This window comes from Mesoplodon bidens (genome assembly GCF_964165515.1).
Source record: "Mesoplodon bidens genome assembly, chromosome: 18".
In the NCBI taxonomy this organism is placed as follows: domain Eukaryota; kingdom Metazoa; phylum Chordata; class Mammalia; order Artiodactyla; family Ziphiidae; genus Mesoplodon; species Mesoplodon bidens.
Window position 1 is genome coordinate 57260616 of NC_138175.1, and position 27593 is coordinate 57288208.

A 27593-nucleotide genomic window follows, 5' to 3' on the forward strand; every position below is an offset into this window, starting at 1 on the left:
ACTTGGTCCATGAATTCTGGGGAGGACATGTGGATCCATAACAGCCAAGGCCACTTGGCTTTTGACTGATGGATCAATGAAGAAATATCTCTGTCTGTATGGCACCCATCTAATATTCTGTGCCAAGCTCCTCCATTTAGATGTGGGATCTTATCCAAAGAAGAATTTGAGCCCCATTAGACACTGGTTAAGGAAAACACTCACTTCTCATCTGAAACATAAACGGGAAGACGGATCTCCTCTTAGAGTCCACCCAAGAGCTCCCCAGAATGAAGTTCTCTGGGAAGGAACCCTTCCTGTGGAGCAATAGATGTAGAAATTCTCTGATGAGGAACTCTGCTCTCATACTTCCTGTGGATCCTCCTGCCTCATGAGAATCTGTCATCTGCTGCTGTGCACCAACAAGGAGCTAACAGGGCTGAGGCTGGCTGTGTCAGAACCATGGCCCCCAGAGACACCACCCTCTTCTGCCTCGGTGAGTCCTCAAATGCAACTGGCTCAGAGGGAAAGGTGGGGGGATCCCAAAATAGTCAAGGTCTCTCTCAATGTAAGAACCAGTGATTTCAGGAGCTGCGAGAAGATTCTTATCTCCTTAGTGGAGAGATGGCCTTTGCCCAGGTATCTGTAACTGCATCTGCCCAAGTCCCAACGCCACGCTAGCCTGTAAGGCTCCACGATCAAGTGGTCAAGTTGACCTTGTGGGGTTCATCCGACCCATGCCAGGCTGCCTGGAGACCCATGATGGTTCCAGAGCTCCTACAGATGAGAGCCTCAGGGCTGGAATCTGGAAGACAAAACTAAAAGACGAGTCTTGTTTACTATGTTTGCTGTAGAAGAAAGAAAGGTCACCTGTGGGACTTCCCTGGTGGTCCAGTGGTTAAGAATCCACGCTTCCACTGCAGGGGGTGTGGGTTCGATCCCTGGTCAGGGAAATGAGATCCCACATGCCCCGCGGTGTGGCCAAAAAATAAAATCATTTTTTAAAATGACACCTGTATGTCATTATGTTGGGTGACTTATAATAAAGACTGGAAATCTGTGGATTGAGTTTTCATGAATGTCTCTCTTCCAGTGCTCTGTCTTGGCCAGAAGATTCAGGCACCGGATGGTAAGTGTTCCCCTAAGTCTCCTCCAGTCCCCCTATATCCTCACGGCAGCTCCAGGATTGAAGAGCAGGAGAAATAGTCTAAGGCCCGGATGAATTCCAATCTTGTTCTTTGTTCTAGCTTCTCTGCTGTGCTTCCCGTGCATAACTTCTACCTCACTGTGGTATCTCGGGATCCCTCAAACTCATCGTGCTCAGACCTGGATTTAGCCTTTGCCTCTGTTTAGGTCAGCGTTTCTCAACCTCGGTACTATTGACATTTGAGACTGGATAACCCTTTGTTTTAGGGGCAGTCCTGTGAAGTATAGGATACTAAGCAGCATCCTTGTCCTCTACCCGCTACATGCCAATAGTATCTTCCACCACAATTGTGACAGCCAAAGATGTCTCCAGATATTGACAGATTGTCCCCTGGAAGGGAAAATTGTCTGTCTCCTGTTGAGCACCACTGGTTTAAGCCATGAGAGTAGATAAACAATGTGCTGAGTTAATGGAGGCATCTCTCTGCGTATCTCAGAATAACAAATACATGGAGGTACTGGTGAGTGAACATAAGGAAGTCCTGCAGGGTTCGTCTTGCTTCACAACAATCCTGCTGAGGACGGCAAACTCCCTTGTTTCCCCCTTCACAGAGCTGCAGTTGAGCACATCACCATCAGGTCTAAAATAGATGACACACCTTGACAAAGGGAACCAGCAGATTCTGAGTGTCCCTCCCCCTGTTTGCTAGTTTCTGTATAGGGGTTAAAGCCAAAGACAGAAGTCTTCAACACGCAAAATCACTCGCTTAAAGCCACTCCGTATGAATGCATTGGTGCCAAGAAGCTAACCCGCACCCTCGGGTACCCCAAAACGTTTCCAAGTCCCGTTCCATCTTAAATCGCACTCCCAGAGCGGGAGTTTCCAAGTCCCAGCCTTCCCGCCCTCTCTCACAGAACTAATCATCATATCCGTCGGACACTTGCTGGCTGTCCCCCACACTGCCTTCTCTAACTGCTGCAGGAGAGACAGCTCTCCCCCATCTGCAGAGACAGCAGAGGAACTGGAGTGAGACAGCCCTAGTTTGCAGACCAGGCTGCACCACTCTTCAGTTTGTGGTCTTGAGCAATGGATACGGCTTCCCCAAGCTTCAGCACCCTTACGTTAGAGTGAAGAGCGGAACTGCATGTTCATAAGGATTACCATGGCGACAAAACACCAACCAACTGCCTGGCCAACTAGCGGTTGCTAGGGGCTGCAGAGAGGGTAGGATTAATGTGTATGGGGCAATTAATGTGTATGGGGCATCTGCGGGGCAATGAAAATGGAACTAGACGGAGGTGATGACTGCACGACGCTGTGAATGTACTAAATGCCACTGAATTGCATACGTTAAAAATGGTTAATTTTACGTTGCGTAAATTTCACCTGAATAAAAAATATATATAAAAAGGAAGGAATTCAGTTCCTCAAAAAATCCTTCAGTTCTTAAAAACTAAATATCCAATCCAGCAATTCCACCTGCATATATATATAACAAAAGAAATTGAAAGCAGGGATTCTAACAAGATATTTATACACCCATGTTCATAGCAACATTATTCACAATAGCCAGAAGGTGGAAACAACCTAAATAGCCATTGACATGAATGTATAAATAAAATGTGGTCTATACAAACAGTGGAATATTATTCAGCCATAAAAAGGAAAGATATTCTGACATGGGCTACAACATGGATGGATCTTGATGACATTACACGAAGTAAAATATGCCAGACACAGAAAGACAAATATTGTGTTATTCCACTGACACAAGGTACATAGGATAGGGAAATTCATAGAGACAGAAAGTCAATTAGAAGTGACCAGGGCCTAAGGAAAGAAAGAGTGGAGAGTTACTGCTTAACGGTTATAGGGTTTTTGTTTGAAACCATGAAAAAGTCCTGAAAATAGATGGTCGTGATGGTTGCACAATATGGTGAGTGTAATTAATGCCACTGAGCTGTGCACTTAGAATTGGTTCACTGCTGCTTCCCACTAGCTATCTACTTTACACTTGGTAGTGTGGATGTGTCGATGCTACTCTCACTTGGCCCCAGCCGCCCCCTCCCTTGCCCAAAAAATGGTTTAAATAGTAAATTTTATGTTTATGTAACACATTTTATTTTACCACAATTAGAAACTACTAAAAAAAATATTTTAAAGGCAGGAAATGTGAGTCCACCACACCTTAATTTATTTGTCCCCCCGCCATAGTGAAAGAAAGAAGTACGGTTTCTCCATGGCAGGCCACCTGAGTGTGGGCTCTATTTTCTTCTAGGGAATCTTTCCATTCCTACCATATCTGCCACGCCCGGTTCTGTGATTCCCTGGAATGAGTCTGTGAAGATCCTGTGCCGGGGAACTCCTGAGTCTTACCTGTACCAACTGGAGATCCTGGGAAACTCCACATACAAAGTGGTGGAGAAGAAATTGGGATTTCAGAAGACAGCTGAGTTTGTCATTAAACACATGGATACAAATACTGCAGGATGTTATCAGTGCCGATACAGAAAACAGTACAGCTGGTCAGTGCATAGTGAAGCCCTGGAGCTGGTGGTGACAGGTGAGGCCACATCCACAGTCTCTGACCCTCAGGTCTTTTTCCTTTCTTATTTTTTCAGAGATGCTATTTTTAGAACAGTTTCAGATTTCCAGGGAAATGGAGGAGGTACAACAGAGAGTTCCCACATACCCAGCACCCAGGTGCGAACATTTTCCTTTAGTATGATACACCCCTTACCATTAATGAACCAATATTGATACACTATAATGAGCCAAAGTTCATTGAGATTTCCTTAGTGTTTACCCAACAGCCTTCATCTATTCTGGGATCCCATCCCACACTGCATTTAGTTGTCATGTCTCTTTAGTTCCCTCTTGGCTGTGGAAGTTTCTCAGACTTTCCTTGTCTTTGATGACCTCGACAGTTTTGAGGGGTGCTGCTCTGGTATTTTGCAGGATGCCCCACTATTGGAAGTTGTCTGATGTTTTACTCATGATGAGACAGGGGCTATGGATCACGGTGAAGAAGACCACCAAGGCCCAGTGCCATTTTTAATCATATCATAGCAAGGGTACGTACTATACCAATGAATATGGCTGTTGATGCTGAGCTCGCATACCCGGCTGAGAGAGTGTTTGTCAGGTTTCTCCACTGCAACATGACTCCTCCTCCCACCCTCCCTTTCCATATGGAAGGAAATCACTATATGCAGCTCATACCTAAGGAGTGGGGAGTTATGTTCCTGCTGCATGCGTCCAGCCCTCAGTTTGAAGCTCTGTCCTCAGGGTGCCCTAACCCTGTGTTTCTAGAAGGTTGCACCCTGAGTTTCCAGGTTCTTCTATCTATGCTTTTTATACAAAAAATAAAAAGAAGATCCTTCCGCCCCTGCCATAACTCCTCAAACTCTCTGCATACCATTCCCTCTCTCCCCAACACATGGCCTGTGATATTGTGACTTATCCTAAGAAACATATGTTTGGTCTTCATCCTCTGTTCCTGGCACAGAGCTCCCCAAACCCCTGGGATTCCCTAAGTGATGAGCAATAAAGGTGTCTTTTCATAAGAAATCCCTTTCAACCACATCTGAGTTTATGTTAATGAGGTGACTTCTGGAAAGCACCTAAGGATGGGGGCTGGTTGCCAGGGGTCATGGGAGAGTTGGAACTTTCAGCCCCACCTCACCTGACCTCCAGAGAGGGCAGAGAGGCTGGGGGTTGAATCAATCACCAATGGCCAATGACTTCAAGAGTCTTGCCTATGTAATGAAGCCTTATGCATCTCTTCCATCTGGCTGTTCCTGATACATGCTTTCATAATAAACCAGAAAACTAGTAAGTAAACTGGTTTCCTGAGTTCTGTAAGCCACCCTGGCAAATAAATTGAACCCAAGAACTGGGTCCTGGGAACTTCTGATTTGTAGCCATTGTGTCAGAAGCACAGGTGACAACCCAGACTTTTGATTGGTGTCTGAAGTGGGGGAGGTGTTGTAGGACTGAGCTCTTAACCTGGAGCACTAAACCTGGGGGATCTGACGTTATTGCCAGGGAGAGAGTGTCAGAATTGAGTTGACTTGGGCTCCCCTGGTGGCACAGTGGTTGAGAGTCCGCCTGCCGATGCAGGGGACACGGGTTCGTGCCCCGGTCTGGGAAGATCCCACATGCCGTGGAGCGGCTGGGCCCGTGAGCCGTGGCCGCTGAGCCTGCGCGTCCGGAGCCTGTGCTCTGCAGCGGGAGAGGCCACAACAGTGAGAGGCCCGCGTACCGCAAAAAAAGAAAAAAAAAAGAACTGAGTTGACTTGTGGGATGCCCAGCTGGGGTCTCAGAATTGCTCAGTGGTGTGGGGAGAAACCCACACGTTGCAACTGGGAACAGAATCGTGTGGCACTTTTGGCTTTAGAGACTACATCGCTATCTCTCGAAGATGGCATCTCATCTGCTTGCTTGCTCAGCTCTATCTATCTACAGTAACTGGGGACAGAGTATATAGATCCTGTAGTAGTGAAAGGGGATGTTACCACCTCCCATTCCATTGCAGCAGGAAATGTTGGCTTCCTCGCTTCTCTTAGCACAGATCCAGCGTGAGTGGCGGGGATACAGGGCAATGACACCAAGTCCTGCTAACAGCTCACTCTCTGCTCTTCTAGGCTTGTACGACCAACCCTCCCTCTCCACTGATGGCTGCCTTGTGGTGCTGCCAGGGGAGAATGTCTCCTTCCGGTGCAGTTCAGCATACATCTCATTCAATAGATTTTCACTGAGCAAGGAGGGAAGGGCCGTTCTGACACAGCATCAAAACGGGGGACGCTGGGGTGACTTCATTCTGGGTCCTGTGAACCTCAGCTTCTCAGGGATCTACACATGCTACAGTTGGTACAGTGGCAGCCCTTATGTATGGTCAGCCCCCAGTGATGCCCTGGAGCTTGTGGTCACAGGTAAGTGCACCCCCACCCAGACGTATGTCCTCCTCCTCAGGGCTCTGGCTGACTGTCCAGGGCCTTGGCATCAGGCAGGAATACAAAGAGATGCACTGAGAAAGAACAGTGGGGCAGGAGAGGTCATTACTCAGAGGACCACGAAGAGAGAAGAAGCACTTCTCTATCCATTCTTCTGCTGATGGACATTTAGGTTGCTTCCATGTCTTGGCTATTGTAAAAGCACTGCAATGAACACTGGGGTGCAGGTATCCTTTCGGACCATGTCTTTCTCCAGATATATGTCCAGGAGTGGGATTGAAGGATCATGCGGTAGCTCTATTTTTAGTTTTTTAAGGAACCTCCACACTGTTCTCCACAGTGGCTGCACCAATTTACATTCCCATCAGCAGTGCAGGAGGGTTCCCTTCTCTCCACACCCTCTCCAGCAGAAGATGTGGTATATGTATACAATGGAATATTACTCAGCCATAAAAAAGAATGAAATAATGCTATTTGCAGCAACATGGATGGACCTAGAGATTGTCATACTGAGTGAAGTAAGTCAGGCAGAGAAAGAGAAATATCGTGTGATATCGCTTATATACAGAATCTTTTCTTCAAAAAAATGACACAAATGAACTTATTTACGAAACAGAAACAGACTCACAGACTTAGAGAACGAACTTATGGTTACCGGTGGGGGGGGCGGATAGTTAGGGAGTTTGGGATTGACAGGTACACACTGCTATATTTAAAATGAATAACCAACAAGGACCTACTGTACAGCACAGAGAACTCTGCTCAATACTATGGAACAGCCTAAATGGGAAAAGAATTTGAGAAAGAATAGATACATGTATATGTATAACTGAATCACTTTGCTGTACACCTGAAACTAATACAACATTATTAATTGACTGTACTCCAATATAAAATAAATATTTTAAAAAGTGAGAGAGAGAGAAGAAGCACTTCTCACCCACATCACATTTGACTTCCACATCCTCTCCTTGAGTTCTCCAGTGTCCTTTGAAAACACATGGCCTGTTGAGAAAGGAGAGGCCAACATCTGGAGTCACATTAAGGGGTGTTGTTGAGATAGGAGTTGCCAGACACAACCTCTGACGAATCCACTTCCTTTTTCACATGGCTAGTTGCAGCTGAAAATCCTGAAACTAACCTATAATACTAGAATCCACTCAGAGTGGGTGACTGAGGAAGACTCTAAAAAAACTCTATCAAGGGACTTCCCTGGTGGTCCAGTGGTTAAGACTCGGTGCTTCCACCGCAGAGAGCACGGGTTCGATCCCTAGTCAGGAAACCAGATTCCAGATGCCGTGTTGTGCAGCCAAAAAAAAAAAAAAAAAACCCTCTATCAAGAGCTTCATTTTTGGGAATTCACTAGTGGTCCAATGGTTAAGACTCGGGCTTTCACTGCCATGGGCCCGGGTTCAATCCCTGGCTGGGTAACTAAGATCCTGCAAGCCACGTGGCGTGGTCAAAAAAAAAACTTTCATTTTTATATTGTTTGCACGCATCATTGTGCCCAGAGGGAGAAAACAAAGAGTTATAGCAGAGGAAAGCAGCTGCTGATTGCTGAGTGGGATGACCACATATGTCTCTCTTATGTACCTTGTCCAGTCATTCTACAAGTTAAGCAAATATGATAGTCATGGCACCGTAAGACCATACAGACAGAATGGTCTTTTCAATGAATGTTGCAGGGACAATTGGGCAACAGTGGAGGAGGGGTGAATTTATTAGCCTTTTCCTTTAGAGTAGATAATCAATGTATCTTGTTTTAGAAACCACCTCCTATCTGACATCAAGGTGGTCCTCTTCTGTATTATCTTCTCAAACTTGAAACATTTTGCACTTTGAAATTAGGAATTCCAAATTCACTTGGAATTGATTTCTGTATTTTAACAGGAGAGAGTTACTAGGATTTCTGAGCATTGTAATTTCACACTATTTTACTACATCCTTGAGAGGAATAGAGGTCTATGAAGTCCATAAAACAAATGGAGAAATCTTTTTAAAGGTTCAGTGAATAGAAATGTCTAGTGAAAGGTCACACAATAGTGGAGATAAATTTTCCCTAAGTTTTTCCGTTCTGTTTTTTTGTTTTGTTTTGTTTTTGTTTTTCGTTTTTTGTTTCTTCGGCAGCATGGCATGTGGGATCCTGGTTCCCTGAGCAGGGATTGAACCCGTGTCCCCTCTGGTGGAAGCACAGAGTCTTACCTCCTGGATGGCCAGGGAAGTCCCAAATTTTCTCTAAGCTTATCTGAAATGCTTCTCCTACTTGCTTCCCAGATACCAGCCATCCTGTACCCTTTGTCATGTGTGAGAAAGGAACACACATTGTTATGTGGGGTGAAGATGACATAGAGGAGAGACTTTCAGACTCTGGATCCATGAAGATGTTGCAGGGATATGATTAGACAGTCAGTGACACTGCCACGTGAGGAGGGAATGAAAAGCAAACACAACATGCTCATACCCACCCCCTCCCCCTTTTACAAGACTCCCCGGGGAACCACACCCTTGGACCTATGTTTAATATGAAGTAGGGTGCTCATGAATGCATGCACGTGTGGAGGAGGGGGTCCCAGTGAAACCACAAATAGGGAAATGAGCTCCCTTTCCAGGGTTCTTGGGATGGGACGGAATGAAACATGACCAGTGATATTCATCTCTTCTAATTATATCTCTAGATACCACAAGCCAAGATTACAGGACGGAGAACTTGATTCGAATGGGCATGGCAGGGCTGCTCCTGGTGGTTCTCTTGGCCATTCTGGCTGAAAATTGGCTTGGCCATCAGGTTCCACACGAGGAAGCCCAGCAAGATCTGCCTGAACTGAGCTGCAGTAGACAAAAAACTCAGACAGAATGGACCTTTGGACTAACTCCAAAGGGTCACCAGGTAGACACCAGGCACTGAATACAACAGCCAGCACTTGTGGAGTCCTGGAAAGCTACAAGGAGAGCACAAGGGAGAACTAACAAGCTTGGATCCCTTTGCAAACCAATCAAATGGTATTTTCTTATATGAATCTGATATATTTGCAGCCCACCCTGCTAGACTTTGGTGATAAAATTCTCAGTACAGGGACTTCCCTGGTGGCGCAGTGGATAAGACTCCACGCTCCCAATGCAGGGGGCCTGGGTTCAATCCCTGGTCAGGGAACTACATACCACATGCATCGTGCAACTAAGAGTTTGCATGCCACAACTAAGGAGCCCGCCTGCCGCAACTAAGGACCCCACGTGGTGCAACTAAGGAGCCAGCAAGCTGCAAGTAAGGAGCGCACTTGCCGCAACTAAGACCCAGTGCAACCAAATAAATAAATAAATATTTTTAAAAAGAATTATCAATATAATCTTTGCTTAACTCTTCCTGTGATAAAAAAAAAATAATGCAAAGCATTCTCAATTCTCCTTGCTGACTGTTTTTCACCCCTCCTGCACAGAAGTTCTGGCTCATACATTCATTTTGTCTTGAACTTATCAGCACCAAATACCATTACATCCTCCTGATAGAAGACCTTAACACCTAGAATTCCATTAATTACGAATGCTAATAATTAATTATGAATACTGTCCACTCAACATACCATATATTCCACGACACAACTGTGCTTCTAGCTTTCCCTACAGTAACATGTGTGTTAACACAGGCTTTTCCGACTCTTAAGAAGGCTCTCCTGTTCTTATGAAACTAACCCACTTCAAAATATCTCATGCCTCCAACGCAGAGTAAACAGACTTGTGAAAGCAGCGGAACAAGCATCTCCTTTGGATCATCTCAGTACTTTAAGCTACTTAGTCTATCGATTCATCTTTTTGTAGTATGCATCATGACGTCCAGAAAACATGACGTACTGGATATATTTATTGAGATCATGAGTAAATAAGTTAGTGACTGAGCCAGATAAACAAGGAAATGTTAGTGACTGAGCCAAATAAACGACAAGGAAGTGCCACAGCTGCAGAGGAGGACCGATGAGAGTCTTTATATCAGATCCAAATCGACCAGAGAAATGCAATGCAGCCTGTTTCCCAGAGAGGGAAGAGATTAGCTTCACATACGTGGTTTTGTCTATGGTAGGGCCTCGTCTGGAAAAGGGGCTCTGAGAATAAAAGGGTCCTGCACTCCTAGGAAAAGGATTGATTTTTCTGTAGCCACGATGACAAGTAGCCACCAGAATGGGTTTATAACCCGTCAATGACCACTCACGTTGACCATTCAACCAATCAGACAGCTCCCTGCTTCTAACAGCCAATCAGAAACAGGTTCACTCCAGTAACCACACCGGTGAGAGACAGCCAATCAAAATAAGACTCACTCGAACAAACATGCTTTTACGGATAACGTTCAAACCAGAAGAGCCCCTGAAAATCCACATTTCCCAAAAACCCTGTATAGGATCAGCAGTGGGCTCTGCTCGGAGACACTGTGTCTGGCCAGCATAACTCTCCCTACTACAGTAATAATAAATTCGGCTTTGCCTTCTTATTTCAGACATTGAGTAGTGAGTGCATTAGCCTTTGGCAGTTTATGTATTAGACTGATTTAAGTTAAGTATAAGGCCTTTGCTTAAGGGCAAGGTGTATGGCGGCTTATAATCCATGACTTTAAGTTGTCTTTTTTAAAATTTTTATCGGCGTATACTTGAGTTACAATATTGTGCTAGTTTCTGCTGTACAGCAAAGTGAATCAGTTATACATATACATATATCCACTCTTTTTTAGGTTATTTTCCCATATACATGACTTTCAGTTCTATGTCAGGCATTATGCTGGTCGTTTCATTTATATGAGCATAGCTGTAACGCCGTGAATTTTCATTTAATCAATTTTAATTCAATCAATCATGTGACAGTCATGTCACACGAGCAGACAGAGGCTCAGAAATGGTATGATTTGGATAATGATATGAATATGTGGATACAGAGTTTCAGTCTGGGAAGATGAAACAATTCTAGAGATGATGGTGGTGATGATTGCATGACGACGTACATGTCCTAGCTGCCACCGAACTGTACACTTACAAATGGTGAAGGAGGTAAGTTTCATGTATGTGGAGGTGTTTACCATAATAAAAAAAACTTTTAAAAATGGTTAAAATGGTAAATTTTGTGTTATGTATATTTTGCCACAATTTTTAAAAAGTTCTTTGTGGTCTACAGAAACTGAAAGTAGATTGGTGGTTGCCCAAAACTGGGAGAGTGAGGGGGTATTGGACAGTGAGTGCTAGTGGGTATTGGAGGGGTTTTTTTTGGGGGGGGGTGATTAAAAAGTTCTGAAATTAGATTATGGTGATGGTTGAGCAACTCTGTGAATATAATAAAAACCACTGAATTCTACACTTTAAATGGTAAATTGTATAGTATGTAAATTACATCTCAATTAAGTTGAGTTTCTTCAAGTATCAAAAATGATTAAAAGTGATCATTAAATGATCAAAAATGACTCAACCTCAGTGGTTGAGTCATGACTTGAAATCCATCATCTCCAACAGGGCTTACAGTGTGCATACGGGGATAGTCCTAGGAGCACAGGTGTGAGCTTAAGGTGAAAACTGGGGCTGGACTAAATAGATACAGAGAAGTACCTGAGAAACCAGAGACAAACTTAGGGAGAATGGATGGCATGATTGCCCTTAGTATGTGGTGTCCAGGAAAAACACTCCAGGTTCAGAGCATATTCCCCTAAGATGATCACCCAACCCCTCTAATGAGCTGGATAAAACATGGCATTTATTTAACTTATTTGTGCTTCAGTTCCTTATCTGGAAATGGTGGAGTAAATGCTATCAACTTCATTGGGTTATCATGAGAATTCAATGAATGAATGATGCCAGCCACTCAGAACAGTGCCTACACATAGGAAATGGTTTTCAAGTCTGGTTACCAGAAACCTTGCCTCTCAAGATGATTTTATCTTCAGATCTTTGCACACTGCTGGAATAAACTGTTCCACTCTGAGTTGGTGAGCTCCGTAGCAGAAAATAGAGGAGGAAAGTATCATTACTATTATGTGATGCGGGGGCAGCACTCGCCCCCATTTCCACACCAACTTCAAAAATTACTATAAATAACCAAGAGAGTGTGTTATTGACCAAAAAATAGACAAATAGATCAACAGAATGGAATACATAGCTCAGAAATAGACCCATATAAATATAGTCAACTGATTTTTCACAAAGGAACAAGAGCAATACAGTGGAGCAAAGATACTCTCTTCAACAAATGGTGCTGGAACAACCGGACATCCACATGCAAAAAAATGAATCTAGACACAGACCTTACACCCTTCACACAAGTGAACTCAAAATGGATCACAGACCTAAATGTAAAACGAAAACTACAAAACTCTTAGAAAAAAACATAGACGATCTTGGGTTTTGTGATGCCTTTTTAGACACAACACCAGAGACATGATCCATGAGAGGAAAAATCGATAAGCTGGGATTGATTAAAATTTAAAAATTCTACTCTGTGATAGACAGTATCAAGAGAAATGAAAAGCCACAGACTGGAAGAAAACATCTGTGAAAGAATGAAATTCGACCCTTTTTTACACCACACATAAAAGTTAACTTAAAATGGATTAAAGACTTAAACATAGGGACTTCCCTGGTTGCGCAGTGGTTAAGAATCCTCCTGCCAATGCAGGGTACACAGATTCAAGCCCTGGTCGGGGAAGACCCCACATGCCGCGGAGCAACTAAGCCCGTGGGCCACAACTACTGAGCCTGCATGCCACAACTACTGAAGTCCATGTACCTAGAGCCCATGCTCCTCAACAAGAGAAGCCACTGCAACGAGAAGCCTGCGCACCACAATGAAGAGTAGCCCCCGCTCGCCGCAACTAGAGAAACCCCGCATGCAGTAACGAAGACCCAACGCAGCCAAAATATATATATATAAATAAACAAATTAATTTTTTTAAAAAAAGACTTAAACATAAAACCCCAAACACTAACACTCCCAGTAGAAAACATAAGAAAAAATGTACCGCAACACTGATCTTGTCAATAAATTTTTTGGCTATGACACCAAAAGCACAGGCAACAAAAGCAAAAATAAACAAGTGGGACTACATAAAACTAAAAAGATTCTGCACAGCAAAGGAAACCATCCACAGTGGGACACCACCAGCCCCAGGATCCCTGGGGTCCCACAAGAAGCCACCCTGGGACCTGGGCCTGCCCACCAGTGGGTAAACAGCCACCACACGAGGCAGGGCCTGACAGTCAAACAGGCGAGGGTCCACACTACCTACCAGTGCACCACAGATACAGGGAAGGCGACACACAGATGGCCAACAGGCACATGAAAAGATGCTCATCTCCAATTATCAGAGAGATGCAAATCAAAACAACACTGAGATACCCCCTCACACCTGTCAGAATGGCCACCATCAAAAAGTCTACAAATAATAAATGCTGGAGAGGGTGGGGAGAAAAGGTAACCCTCCTACACTATTGGTGGGAATGTAAATTGGTGTAGGCCCTATGGAGAACAGCATGGAGGATCCTCAAAAAATTAAAAATAAAACTACCATAGGATCCAGCAATTCCACACCCGGGTATACATCCGGAACCAATGAAAGCACTAATTCAAAAAGATACATGCATCCTAATGTTCACAGCAGCAATAGTCAGGACACAGAAGCAACCCAAGTGTCCATCAACAGACAACTGGATTAAGATGTGATATATGTGATACACACACACACACACACACACACACACACACACACAGTGGAATATTACTCAGCCATAAAATAGAATGAAATTCTACCATTGGCAGCAACATAGATGAACCTAGAGAATATTATGCTTAGTGAAATAAGTCAGACAGAGAAAGACAAGTACTATATGATATCACTTATATGTAGACTCTAAAAAATAATACAAATGAATGCATATGCAAAACAGAAACATACTCACAGATATAGAAAATAAACTTGTGGTTACCAAACGGGAGAGGGAAGGGGGTGCGGACAAATAAAGGGTATGGGATTAAGAGCTACAAACTAATATGTATAAAATAGATAAGCAACAAGAATATACTATATAGCACAGGGAACTACAGCCATTATCTTGTAATAATTTATAATGGAGGATAATCTGCAAAAATAATGAATCACTGTGCTGTTCACCTGGAACAAATTCAATACTGTTGATCAACTATACTTCAGTTAAGTAATTAATTAATTTAAAATTATTTAGACCCTTAAAAAAAGAACAATGGACACATTTTGCATTTTAAATATATTAAGTACTTAATATATTAATATTATATTACTTAATATTTTAATATTAATACTTAATATTTTAATATTTAAGTACTTAATATTTTAAAGTACCTAATATTTTAATATTTAATTTCTGCTTTATAACAGACTAAAGGAATGTCATTATGTAACAAATAAAATATATTTTTGCTTAAAAATATTATTTATTGGGCTTCCCTGGTGGCACAGTGGTTCAGAGTCCGCCTGCCGATGCAGGGGACACGGGTTCGTGCCCCGGTCCGGGAAGATCCCACATGCCGCGGAGCGGCTAGGCCCGTGAGCCGTGGCCGCTGAGCCTGCGTGTCTGGAGCCTGTGCTCCGCAACGGGAGAGGCCACAACAGTGAGAGGCCCGCGTACCACAAAAAAAAATATATATATATATATTATTTATTGAAACATTGTAACAAATCTTTGAAGAAGGCAGTATTATCATTCCATTCTGATGAAGCCAGTTAACATCCAAGCATATGAATGTACACAGGGGAGCCAAAGTTAAACACCTATGTTTTTTTTTTTTTTGCGGTACGCGGGCCTCTCACTGTTGTGGCCTCTCCCGTTGCGGAGCACAGGCTCCGGACGCGCAGGCTCAGCGGCCATGGCTCACGGGCCCAGCCGCTCCGCGGCATGTGGGATCTTCCCGGACCAGGGCACGAACCCGTGTCCCCTGCATCGGCAGGCGGACTCTCACCCACTGCACCACCAGGGAAGCCCAAACATCTATTTTTTCAATGATCCTAAGGCTTTTGCTCTGCACACTACCCTATGCCTTCCCTGGGCATAATGTCCATATTTCAAAATTTAGAAGTTGACCCAGAAATGAGTTTCAGTTCAGGCAGACAACTATCAGAGGTTCTGGTTAGAAACCACAGGTATGATCAGATGTGTCATGGGGACCATTTCCTTTCCTTATACCCGATGGCCAGAGGTGGGGGGAGATCTTTGAATTTTCTCATAAAAAAGTCAGTGTGAAAGTCCCGTGGTGATTGGCGCTGGGCTTCACTCACCACATCCTGCGCCTCTCCCTGGGCTGCAGGACTCAGTCTCCCCCCAGCTCTCCGTATGAGCCAGGCAGGATCTGAGCTATGCCTTCTACACTTGTGGCCCTTCTCTTTCTTGGTGAGTTCTTGCGTGGAAGAAAGACGGAATTCAGGGCTCTAGTGTGGATGGGGCAATGTATCTCATAATTCCTGTTTTCCAGGGCTGTCTCTGAGCCAGAGGACCAGCACCCAGAAGCGTGAGTCCTTCCTTCAAAGCCCCAGAGTCTGGGTTGAGGCTAAGTATCCACCTGAGCACAACTGGAAGAGAGGGCAGGGGCTCTGGCTTGCTAGGAGGGCTTGAGACCAGCAGCTGGGTGGGAAGTAGGGTGGGCAGGGGCTTTATCTGGAACTCCAGCCTCTGATTCCTTTCCAGAGACTCTCTCGAAACCTGTCATCTGGGCCAAACCCAGTTTCATGATTCCAAAAGGAAAACTGGCTATCATCTGGTGCCAAGGAACTCACGAGGCCGTTGAGTACCAACTGCGCTTTGAGGGAGGCCTTTCTGCCTTCGAGAGACTGAAGTCACCTGGGACGGTGACCAGAGTAAAGTTCCCCATCCCGTCCATGACCTCACAGACTGCAGGGCAGTACAGGTGCTTCTATCGAAGTGGGGAGCTCTGGTCAGAGCCCAGTGACCCTCTGGATCTGGTGGTAACAGGTAACTGTCCCACTGCATAGCTGTAGAGTCAACTCCTCAGTCTGACTCCTGGGCAGGGTCATCACTTATTCATCTCCTTTACTCTCTTCCAAGCCTCACTCAGATACTAGTTTTTGTCTTGAGGGTAAGGTAGAGGGTTGATTATTTCCTACAGGGATTATCTTTAGAGAACTGTCTCTATGTCCTAGAAGCAGATTTGTCTCAGGTTCTTCAGAAAAGAGGCTCTGAGATGGATATTTGTACACACAGGGGGTTACTGTGGAGTGGCCTCAAACACCACACCTGTGATGAGTGAGGGGGACAGGCTGGGCAGAAGGGGAAGTTGGACTGTGATGCAGCTTCAGCTGAGACCTCGGCCGAGCAAATGTGGGACTCTGGACCTGGATGGCCTTTCAGAATAGTCTTGAAATGAGGCTGGAAGCTCTGTACCCCCCACTGTATCAAACAGTAATTGGCTGAGAACCACTCTTAGGGAGACTGCAGACAAATACCTTTGCTTTTGTGGTTCTTGTATTCTAGCAGAAGAGAGACCATGAGTCAAAGTCAGGAAATTCAAATCAATTATATAGCATGTGAGGGCAAAATGGTGGTATGGAAAAAAGACAAAGTAAATGGGGTTCAGGTGACTGGCAGGCCAGGTAATCTTGGGTCAGATGGTTCCCTCCAGTTGAGGGATATGGTTCTCAAACTTAAGTAGATATCAGAATCACCTGTAGGGCTTGTAGAAGCACAGATGACTTCAGTAAGCCCATGTTCATGGAAGCATTATTCATAATAGCCAAAAGGTAGAAACATCCTTTGCCTATCAGTGAATGAATGGATGAAGAAAATGTGGTCCATCCATACAACTGAATATTACTCAGTCTTAAAAAGGAAGGAAATTCTAACACACGATACAACATGGATGAACTTGAGGGCGTTATATTGAGTGAAATAAGCCAGTCATCAAAGGATCAATAAGTGTACATTTCCCTTTACATGGGGTACTTAAAATACTCAAATTCGGAGGCAGAAAGTAGAATGGTGGTTGCCAGGGGCTGGGGGGAGGGGGAATGAAGAGTTAGTGTTTAATGTGCACAGACTTTCAGTTATGCAAGGTGAAAAGCATTCCGGAGACTAATGGTGATAATGGTTGTACAACGACGTGGATGTACTTAATACCACAGCACTGTACAATTAAAAATACTTAAGATGGTAGATTTATGTATATTTTACTACGACTAAAAGTGATAATAATGTTTTAAAACACAGATGGCTGCTCTTCTCCTAAGTTTCTGATGCAGTAGGTCTGGGGTACAGCCTGGCAATTGCATTTCTAACAAGGTTCCCGACGATGCTGATGTAGCTGGTCCCAAGGACCAAACGCTGAGGACCAATGATGTAGGGCAATTCCCAGAGATTCATCTTTTTTTTAATTAATTTTTATTGTAGTATAGTTGCTTTATAATGTTGTGTTAGTTTCTGCTGTACAGCAAAGTGAATCAGCTATACGTATACATATATCCCCTCTTTTTTGGATTTCCTTCCCATTTAGGTCACCACAGAGCATTGAGTAGAGTCCCCTGTGCTCTACAGTAGGTTCTCATTAGTTCTCTATTTTATACATAGTATTCAGTAGTGTATATATGTCAATCCCCCTCTCCCAATTCATCCCGGCCACCTTGGTATCCATACATTTGTTCTCTACATCTGTGCCTCTATTTCTGCTTTGCAAGTAAGTTCATCTGTATCACTAGAAAGAGATTTATCTTAACACTCCTGGAAGCTAGGGGAGCAAATGTCTCACTCGTGAAGGGAGAGACTGGGGAGGGTATGTCCATGACCGAGACAAATCTAGGAGACAGAAGAAGAGACCAAGATTCTGGGGAGTGATATCCCGGTCCTAAGGAGAAGAGGGATGGGGGATATAGGAAGCAGGATACAGATGCTCTTTCCCGGGACTTCCCTGGCGGTCCAGTGGTTAAGACTCCGCACTTCCAATGCAGGGGGCGTGGGTTCAATCCCTGGTTGGGGAACTAAGATCCCACATGCCCCCTGGCCAAAAAAAAAAAATTATGTTCTTTACCTACCAGCCACCTTCTCTCGCAGGACTGTATGACACACCCACCCTCTCAGTTCAACCCAGACCTGAGGTGACCTCAGGAGAGAAAGTGACCTTCCTTTGCCGCCTAGAAACAGCAACAAGCACCTTCTTTCTGCTCAAGGAGGGAAGATCCAGCCGCCCACAGCACAGATATGGGAATATGCAGGCGGAGTTCCCCATGGGCCCTGTGAGCACAGCTCACAGAGGCACGTACAGATGTTTTGGCTCCTATAACAAACATGCATGGTCTTTCCCCAGTGAGCCCGTGAAGCTCCTGGTCAAAGGTGAGGACACCCCCCAATTTTACCCCATGTCCTTTCTGGATCCCTAACTGACCCCCAAACAATGATAAGAGAGGCAGCAGAGAGGCAGCAAAGAGGCAGGTGGGAAGACGCACAGAGGGTACTTTTCACCAATGCCCTCATCCACGTTGATTTCCCAGAGGCCCAGTTGATAGCGCATGAGGAATATCGCCAGAGAGATGGCGGGCGGGGGGCGGAGTGCAGAGAATAAGTGGGAAGACCAGATCCCTTGATTTTTCTCCTTGTCTCCATTGCCAGGAGATGCCGGGGACACCACCTTTGCGCCCACAGAGCACACCTCTTCTGGTGAGTAACACGTACTTCTAAACTTGGGGAAGGACTCAGAGCCTCCCAGTGACACTAAAAACCTGGCATTCGTTCAAAATATCCCTTGAGTGTACAGCGTATGCTGTGAACTACCGTTCTATCAGTCAACCAAAGATCCTTGCTTGTGTGGCACTCGTATTCTAGCGGGAGAAGGCAGGCCATGAGTCAAAGTCAGGATACATCAACCAATGACATAGCACACAAGGAGGAAACGACGGTGTGGAAAAAGACAACGTAGAACGCACGGCATTAAGGCGTGGGGAAGAGGGCAGGTAGCGGCACTTAGCAGAGTCATCCACACTGGCCTCACAGAGAAGGAGGCTCCAAGCAAACAGCTGAGGGACTTCCCTGGCGGTCCAGTGGTTAAGACTTCGCCTTCCAATGCAGGGATGGGGGTGCGATTCCTGGCCGGGGAGCTAAGATCCCACCTGCCTCGTGGCCAAAAAACCAAAACATAAAACAGAAGCAATATTGTAACAAATTCAATAATGACTTTAAAAAAAAAAAAGGACTTCCCTGGTGGCGCAGTGGTTGAGAGTCCGCCTGCCGATGCAGGGGACATGGGTTCGTGCCCCGGTCTGGGAAGATCCCACATGCCGCGGAGCGGCTGGGCCCGTGAGCCATGGCCGCTGAGCCTGCGCGTCCGGAGCCTGTGCTCCGCAATGGGAGAGGCCACAACAGTGAGAGGCCTGTGTACTGGGGGCGGGGGGGGGGGGGGAAGAGCTGAAAGAGTTGAGGGCATTAGTCCTTAGGCCTACGCCCTAAGGCAGAAAGATGGGCAGGGTGATAAAAGAACAGCCAGGAGCCCAGTGGACAGGAAATGATGTCAGAGGGGGGATGGCAGGGGTGTGGTGGGCTGGGGCAGCTCATTTAGGACCTTGAAGAAGTTTGGTTAAGACTGAATGACGTACAGTGGAGGATTACTGGACTGAATGTCAATATCATAACATAGTGTGAGTGTGTTTCGTGTTTGGAAATTGCAATCATTGTTGCTTTTGTTGTGGTCATCCATTTGCAATGCTTGGTGTCAGTTTATTTATCTCTTGTAAAAATAAAATACAGTGTGTGTGTGTGTGTGAAAAAAAAGAATGCCGTATATATAGAATCATAGAAAAAAAAAGACTGAATGACGTGACTAGTGGGACGAAGAAGAAAGGATGGTGATTGACTTAATGAGGAAACGGAGGCTCACACAGAAGATATGCCTGGAGACACACGCTTATTAGTCCTAGAGCTGAATTCTTCCTCTGGTTTGTCTGTCTTTTGTTTTCTTTTGTTTGGTTTTTAATTAATTTTTATCAGACCACAGTTGCCTTACAATGTTGCGTTAGCTTCTATTGCACAGCAAAATGAATCAGCCGTACATATACATATATCCCCTCCACTGAGGACACTACAGTGCATTAAGTAGAGCTCCCTGTGCTATACAGTATGTCTTTTCCCTCTTCCACTCCACCTGCCAGATGAAGCCACTGGGACCTGGAGTGCGAGGGGTGGACCTAGAAAAGCTATAGAACGTCAGGGAGTATATCCAAGGGTAGGAGAGCCTGGGATGGAAGAGGCCACATCATCTCTTTTCCTCACGTCTCCTCTTTCCTTATCCTCTGCAGACCACTGGGACGCCTACATGTTAACCACAGAGACCCAATTCCAGGAAGGTAAGCCAGCAGCGGGGGCTGTAGGCACTAAAGGACATAAGATCGGGAAAGGAGAGAGGAAGAGAGATGGGGTGAAGTGGTCTTGGTAGGTTCCTGTGAGCGATCACTCTTGTTCTTCTGACCCCAGATCCTGTCCTCCGGGATCACAATGCCCACAATCTCCTTCGGATCGGCCTAGTTTTCCTGGTCCTGGTGGCCCTCGTGTGGCTCCTGGTTAAAGACTGGCTTCACAGGAAGAAGCCTCAAGAGAGAGCCAGCAGGGCTTCAAGTCAGGAGTGCAGAAGGTTCAGAGCACAAAGAGCCCTGGAGAAATGACCAAGAGATGCAGTGGCCACAGGTAAAGCTGCAAGCTGACCCTGACCTTGGGCTGTGGGAGCTCCGAGTTGAGCCCATGGAGGAGAGAGTCATCGCGGAAAACTACGGGAGAACGGCATGGAGTTTGGCAGAGGGTTGGGGATGAAAGCGCTAAATTTCTTCTGTAGGCAAAACCCATTGTCTCTTCTAGGTTCTAAGTACTGTTGCACTTGCTTCCTGCGAACCAAATTTTTAACCACTCTGGTCTTTCCTGAAAACATCTTTAACGGCATGGCCGTGGGAATATCTCCTCCCTACTTTTGTCTTTATCCCTCTTTCTTCTTTGCTGTCTCCTGCACGTCATCCAAAATATTTAACCACCAGTACAGAATAGGTGCACTTATCAAACGGAACAAGAGCCGGAGAGGCAACAACCAGTCAATGGAGATGCAGGCTTATAAACAAACAGCACATCGATACCAATGTGTCCTGGCTGGATGGCAGCCATGCCCCAATTCCCTCTATCCTATGCCCTTGCAGGATTTCTTCTTCTCCACTTCTTTATCCATACCTTGCCTTGTACTTTGGGTCTTCTAGTAGATATCATCTCCTCCAAGATGGTTTCCCAAATCCTCCAGCTTGACTTAAGATACTACTTTCATAGTCCCAAAGCACATGTAATTCTCTACAACAGCATTTGAATCCTAATACTGCCTACGTATCCATTGTCCTGTATCGACTGTGAACTCATGGGAATTAAATTGATGTCAGGTGTAATGGCTGTGTTCGTAGTTCACTACTCAAGAGAGTTCTCAGGAAATATATGTTGAGCAAATGGCTATATAAATGGGGTCAGAGTGCCACTTGGAACTTGAGACTCCTGAGTATGGTCCTTGAAATGTTGTCTGGGCATCACAAACGCTCTCCTTTTGAGAGTTTCTACTTGGTCAACCCATTATGTGGGTCCCTGCCTCCTCTCAATATTGTGACACCTTACACAGGTCAAATTCATTCTTAAATCTGCATTTTCTGTTAAATATCAGCGAATATTAATTCCAACTTCAAAGGGATAACATGAAGATTTGGAGATCAAGAATATCCAGAGGGCTTCCCTGGTGGCGCAGTGGTTGAGAGTCCGCCTGCCAATGCAGGCGACACGGGTTTGTGCCCTGGTCCGGGAGGATCCCACATGCCGCGGAGCGGCTGGGCCCGTGAGCCATGGCCGCTGAGCCTGCACGTCCAGAGCCTGTGCTCCGCAACGGGAGAGGCCACAGCAGTGAGAGGCTGGCGTACCGCAAAAAAAAAAAAAAAAAAAAAAAAAAAAAAAGAATATCTAGAAACCAGCATAAGCTCTGACATGTGTAAGTTACTCAATGCATGGTAACCATTATTATTCCTGATACTAAGGGCAATTAAAACTCATACCAGGGCTTCCCTGGTGGCGCAGTGGTTGAGAATCTGCCTGCTAATGCAGGGGACACGGGTTCGAGCCCTGGTCTGGGAGGATCCCACATGCCGCGGAGCAACTAAGCCTGTGAGCCACAACTACTGAGCCTGCGCGTCTGGAGCCTGTGCTCCGCAACAAGAGAGGCTGCAATAGTGAGAGGCCCGCGCACTGCGATGAAGAGTGGCCCCCACTTGCCACAACTAGAGAAAGCCCTCGCACAGAAATGAAGACCCAACACAGCCCTAAATAAATAAATAAATAAATTTAAAAACACCTACTTTAAAAAAAAAAAAAAAAACTCATACCAATTATTACCTCATTACTAGTGGCCCCAATACAGAATTTTCTTCTTTCTGGTCTTCATCTACCAGGTGTTCTAAGGTCCAAGACTTTCTAGTTAATACCCATTTATAGTCTTCTTCATCTCAAGATGAGATGGACTTGTTTGGGGTGGGTTCAGGACATGCCAAACTTTCCATATTCTAGTTTATGGCAAGAAACCTAGAGTCTCAAGGAAAAAAATGGGTCAGGCAGAAGTATTTTAGGGGTCAAGATATAAAGGCAGGGCTTGACCTCGGCGAAGGAGCCTCCTAAAGGGGATGGAGGGGTCTTTACCACCATGGCCCTACTGTTGTCCTTAGCAGTCCAAGTTAAAATCTTCCAAAACTGGTCACTGGGTCAATGCCAGATGGTTAAGTATTGCAATGCTCTTTCTGAAATACTGAACGTGGCTTGTATTTCAGACCGCAAAATGAAGCATGGGGAGAAAGAAAGGAAGGAGAGAGGAGGGGAGGGGAGAAGGGTGGGGGTAAAGTACTGGCCGATTGTTTGTGATGACGATTTACTGGAAACTCTCTGCACCTACATGCAAGGGAGGTGGAGGATGTAGCCTTTATTCCAAATAGCTCTGTGGCAAGCTGAATATTGGTACTTCCATTACCAATGAAGTGAAAGGTAACAGAGCTGTAATAAGCAATTCCAGTCCTTGTTATAAGAGCCTACTATGTGTCAGGCACTGGTGAGAGGACAACACATCAAGGCGAACACTGTCCCCACCATAACAGGATTTGTTGTCCAGGAGTAGAGATCCTAAAGAAGTGAGAAAATAAATGTCTTGTGAGAGAGGAACTAGAGGATGCCCTTGGAGCCCCTTCCTGTGAACGATTCCATTATACAGAGACACTGAGGGGGATGCAGGGGTGAAGAAAGGGGAAGATGGCAGCTGTCTGTACCAATGTATCCAAAGGCTCAGATGTAAGACAGAGGGTGAAAACATCCAGTATAACTAGAGCTCTGATTGTGACAGCAAAGAGTAGCTGTGGATGATGCTGGGCATATGCAGAAGACAGATCAAGCATGGCCATGGAAGCCACATAAATAAATGCACATTTTATCCTTAAGGCAAAGGGAGCTCACTAAGCATTTTGATCATGGATGTAATACGATGATTTCTACACTGTATGAAGACCCTTCTGGTTGCAGTGAGAAGAAGGACATATGCAAAGAAAACAAAAGCACGGTAGGTGGGGGAGACAGAAGAGTTGAGAATGGCTCACCTATTTCTAGTGCTGACACCCAGGATGATACAGGTTCCATAAGTAATACTGGTAACCCAGATGGAGGTCCAGCTGTGAGTGACAGATACACGTAGGTCCTGAGACTTGGTAACATAGTCTCTAGCGCTGTCCTTATTTTTCAAGATTGCCTTGATTATTCTGCATGCTTTGGATTTCAATACTAACTTTCGGGTATCAGTTTTCACAAAATACCCACCTGGATTTCACATGAGATTGTATCCAAGCTACGGATCAATTTACAGAGAATCATCATCTCTTCAATCTTTCCATCCTTGGAAGTTTCAAACCTTAAATGTGGTATATTTCACCATTTAACTTCATGTTCAGTAACTTCTCTAAATAATATCTTGTAGTATTCTATGTAGAGAATGTGTGTATCTTTTGTTAGATAACCACCAGAAATACCCACTAGTTACATCACCTCCAGAGAGATCCCTACTTACATGGCTTTTATTTTGTAAGTGGTATCATTCTTTAAATAATTTTATTGCTTCTGTTGGTTGCTGGTAGTATAAAAATAAAAGTGATTTTTTATATGGAATGTGTCTTGCAAAGCTCACTTAATCTTAACAGTTTTAGACTATTTAAGACTATTTTTAGATTCAAACATTTTTAGGATTTTTTTCCAAAATTAATTTCTTTCTTTTTTTTTTTTTTTTTTTTTACTCTCTTATGACCTGGCTAGAACCTCCAGTACATTAATCAATAGGAGTGGTGATAGCAGGTGCCCTGTTCTTAGTACCAATATTATGGGGAATATTTTTAATATCTTACCATTGAGTAAGCTAATTGCTATAATCTTTTGTAGATACTCATTGTCCCAGTTAGAAAATTCCTTTGTATTCTTCTTTTGCTAAGTTTGTTTCCATTCAAAAATAAGAAGGAACATATCCAGTGAGATCAGTTAGGAGGCTCCTACATCATTCCAGGTGAAAGTCGATAACCACTCTGAGAAGGTAGACACCTTTGACGTATTTCAGGCACAGAAGCCATACTTCATTGTATTGTTTAGACATGATGGGCGGGCAAGTGGCAGGGTCAACAAGAAGTCTGCGTTTGTTATGGTTACCAGAAGGTAAGGGGGAGACGGATGAATTGGGAGACTGGCACTGACACACACACACTACTGTACATAAAACAGATAACTAATAAGGATCTACTGTATAGCACAGGGAACTCTCCTCAGTACTCTCTCATGACCTATACGGGAAAAGAATCTAAAAAGAGTGGATAAATGTATAACAGATTCACTTTGCTGTACACCTGAAACTAACACAACATTGTAAATCAACTGTACTCCAATTAAAAAAAAAAACTCTGGGGCTTCCCGGGTGGCGCAGTGGCTGGGAGTCCGCCTGCCGATGCAGGGGACACAGGTTCGTGCCCCGGTCTGGGAGGATCCCACGTGCCGCGGAGCGGCTGGGCCCGTGAGCCATGGCCGCTGAGCCTGCGCGTCCAGAGCCTGTGCTCCGCAACGGGAGAGGCCACAGCAGTGAGAGGCCCACGTACAGCAAAAAAAAAAAAAAAAACAAAACAAACAAAAAAAAAAAAACTCTGAAGTTTGTAAATTGGGCACCTGGGTGGACAAAGGGGACCCTTTTTGCTCTCAACCCCACCCACCGGCGTTGATATTGTAGATGAACCGTGATAGGTGTGGTAAGAAAAGGATACATTTGGGGCGACATCAAGAGACCTCGGAGCCTCTGTTGTCGCAAACTGAAGTGTTTCTCTTTTCACTGAAATATAATTGACATAGAACACTGTGTAGGTTTAAGGTATACAATGTGTTGCTTTGTAAAAGGGCTGCCACCGTAGCATTAGCTAACAACTCCATCAGGTCACATAACTGCCACTTCCTGTTTGTGATGGGAAGAATTGGAATAATGAAGACCTGATCATAGGATACTGTTGTCTGTAATCACTATGCTGTGCATTAGCTCTCCAGGACTTATTTGTCTACTGGTTGCAGGCTTGTACCCTTAAACATCAGCTCCCCATTTCCTCCACCCACCAGCCTTTACGCACCACCATTTTGCTCTCTGTTTCTACGAGTTTGGTTTTTTAGGTTCCACATTTAAGTAATATCATACAGTATTTGTCTTTCTCTGACTTATTTCACTTAGCATAATGCCCTCAAGGTCCATTCTTTTTTTTTTTTGCGGTACGCAGGCCTCTCACTGCTGTGGCCTCTTCCATTGTGGAGCACAGGCTCCGGACGCACAGGCTCAGCGGCCACGGCTCACGGGCCCAGCCGCTCCGCGGCATGTGGGATCTTTCCGGACTGGGGCACGAACCCGTGTCCCCTGCATCAGCAGGCGGACTCCCAACCACTGCGCCACCAGGGAAGCCCCATTCTTTTTGTCATAAATGGCAAAATCTCCTTCCTTCTTTCTCATGGCTGAATCATATATATATATATATATATTTTTTTTTAAGCAGGCACACTCATCACTCCATCACAGCACTGGTCTAACCTGTCTCTCTTTCTCAAGGTGCCCTCACGTTTGGTGATCTGTTTCTGCAGGTTGATGCTACTGTATCCTGGTCTCATGGGTAGTAGAAAAGGCGAGGTTTGAAGGCTGAGATGGCATCTCCTTCCCCTACCCCAGCCCTGCCTCTCTTCCCCCTGTGTTTACCCCCAAGGTCCTCCATCTTCCCCATTACAACACTAAGACTGGGTCTCCAGTCTGCCCTCCCTGCCTGCTTCCGTCATCCCGTTTCACACACCAGGTGCGCGGCAGAGTCAGGTGGGGAAGGACCAAATTCGACCTCCGTTAACACCTGTGTTCCTGAGGCAAGACATGTCCTTTCTATTTTCACCTTACATTTGCCGAAAGGAGGGAACAATAGCTCTTCTTAGTAATATATGAGCTCATGATGTCATCCTACGGGTTTATTTTTTTAAGATTTTTTTTTTTGGATGTGGACCATTTTTTAAGTCTTTCTTGAATATGTTAAACTACTGCTTCTGTTTTATGGTTTGGTTTCTCAGCTGCGAGGCATGTGGGATCTTAGCTCCCAGACCAGGGATCGAACCCGCACCCCCTGCATTGGAAGGCGAAGGCTTAACCACTGGACTGCCAGGGAAGTCCCCCATCCTAGGCATTTCTCAGTGCTCCACAGTTGTTACACCACCACCACCACTGGCACCAAAGTTTCCTAACTCTGAGTTAGGAACAGGAACTAAAGCTTCAGAACATGGATACGATTATTCAAAGAATGTCCATCCCCTTCTACTCTTCCTGGCCCATGGACGGGGCGACCAGGTGCCCTGAGATACTCCCCACGTGGGCGGTCTTTGCTTTGCCCCTTCACACTTGTTCCTCAACCACCAGACACTGGCTTCTCGCCCCACACTTCCTCAGAAGCTGCTTTTGTCACAAACACTAATGAGCTTCCTGGAACTCTCAGTGGACGCGCCTCAGCCCTTATTTTTTTCTTCTGACACTTGTACACGACCACTTCCTCCTTGAAATAGTCACTTCAATGGCTTTTTCTGACACCTCTCCCTACTCACTTCTGACTGGCCATCCACCACCGAGTTTTCGGGCTCTCCAATGCCAGAGCTTTAAGGTTCTATGGTGGACCCACGTTTCTCTGAACGCAAGCCTGGCTGACTTCATTTAATGCCATGGTTTCAATTTCTCTCTGATACATGCCCAAATCTGTTTCTTTTTTAAATATTTTTAAAATTTTTATGTATTTATTTGTCTTTGGCTGCGTTGGGTCTTTGTTGCTGTGCACGGGTTTTCTCTAGTTGCGGTGAGCAGGGACTACTCTTCGTCGCGATGGGTGGGCTACTCATCGTGGTGGCTTCTCTTGTTGCAGAGCACGGGCTCTAGGCGCCCAGGCTTCAAGA

The 27593-nt window shown here is 45.1% G+C and overlaps 2 protein-coding genes across 2 annotated transcripts; both read left to right on the plus strand.

Annotated features, from left to right (window-relative positions):
• Positions 1 to 441: 441 nt before the first annotated feature.
• FCAR (Fc alpha receptor) lies at positions 442 to 8986 on the plus strand (the record flags this gene model as incomplete). The annotated part of the gene is made up of 5 exons (XM_081216945.1): positions 442 to 475; positions 1073 to 1108; positions 3405 to 3689; positions 5773 to 6060; positions 8757 to 8986. The coding sequence occupies 5 exons, from the start codon at positions 442 to 444 to the stop codon at positions 8984 to 8986; spliced, it is 873 nt and encodes a 290-aa protein (XP_081073071.1).
• Positions 8987 to 15433: 6447 nt separating this feature from the next.
• Positions 15434 to 21009, plus strand: NCR1 (natural cytotoxicity triggering receptor 1; the record flags this gene model as incomplete). The annotated part of the gene is made up of 7 exons (XM_081216944.1): positions 15434 to 15467; positions 15550 to 15636; positions 15762 to 16046; positions 18135 to 18413; positions 18690 to 18737; positions 20369 to 20416; positions 20544 to 21009. The coding sequence occupies 7 exons, from the start codon at positions 15434 to 15436 to the stop codon at positions 20729 to 20731; spliced, it is 969 nt and encodes a 322-aa protein (XP_081073070.1). The 3' UTR covers positions 20732 to 21009.
• Positions 21010 to 27593: the final 6584 nt, after the last annotated feature.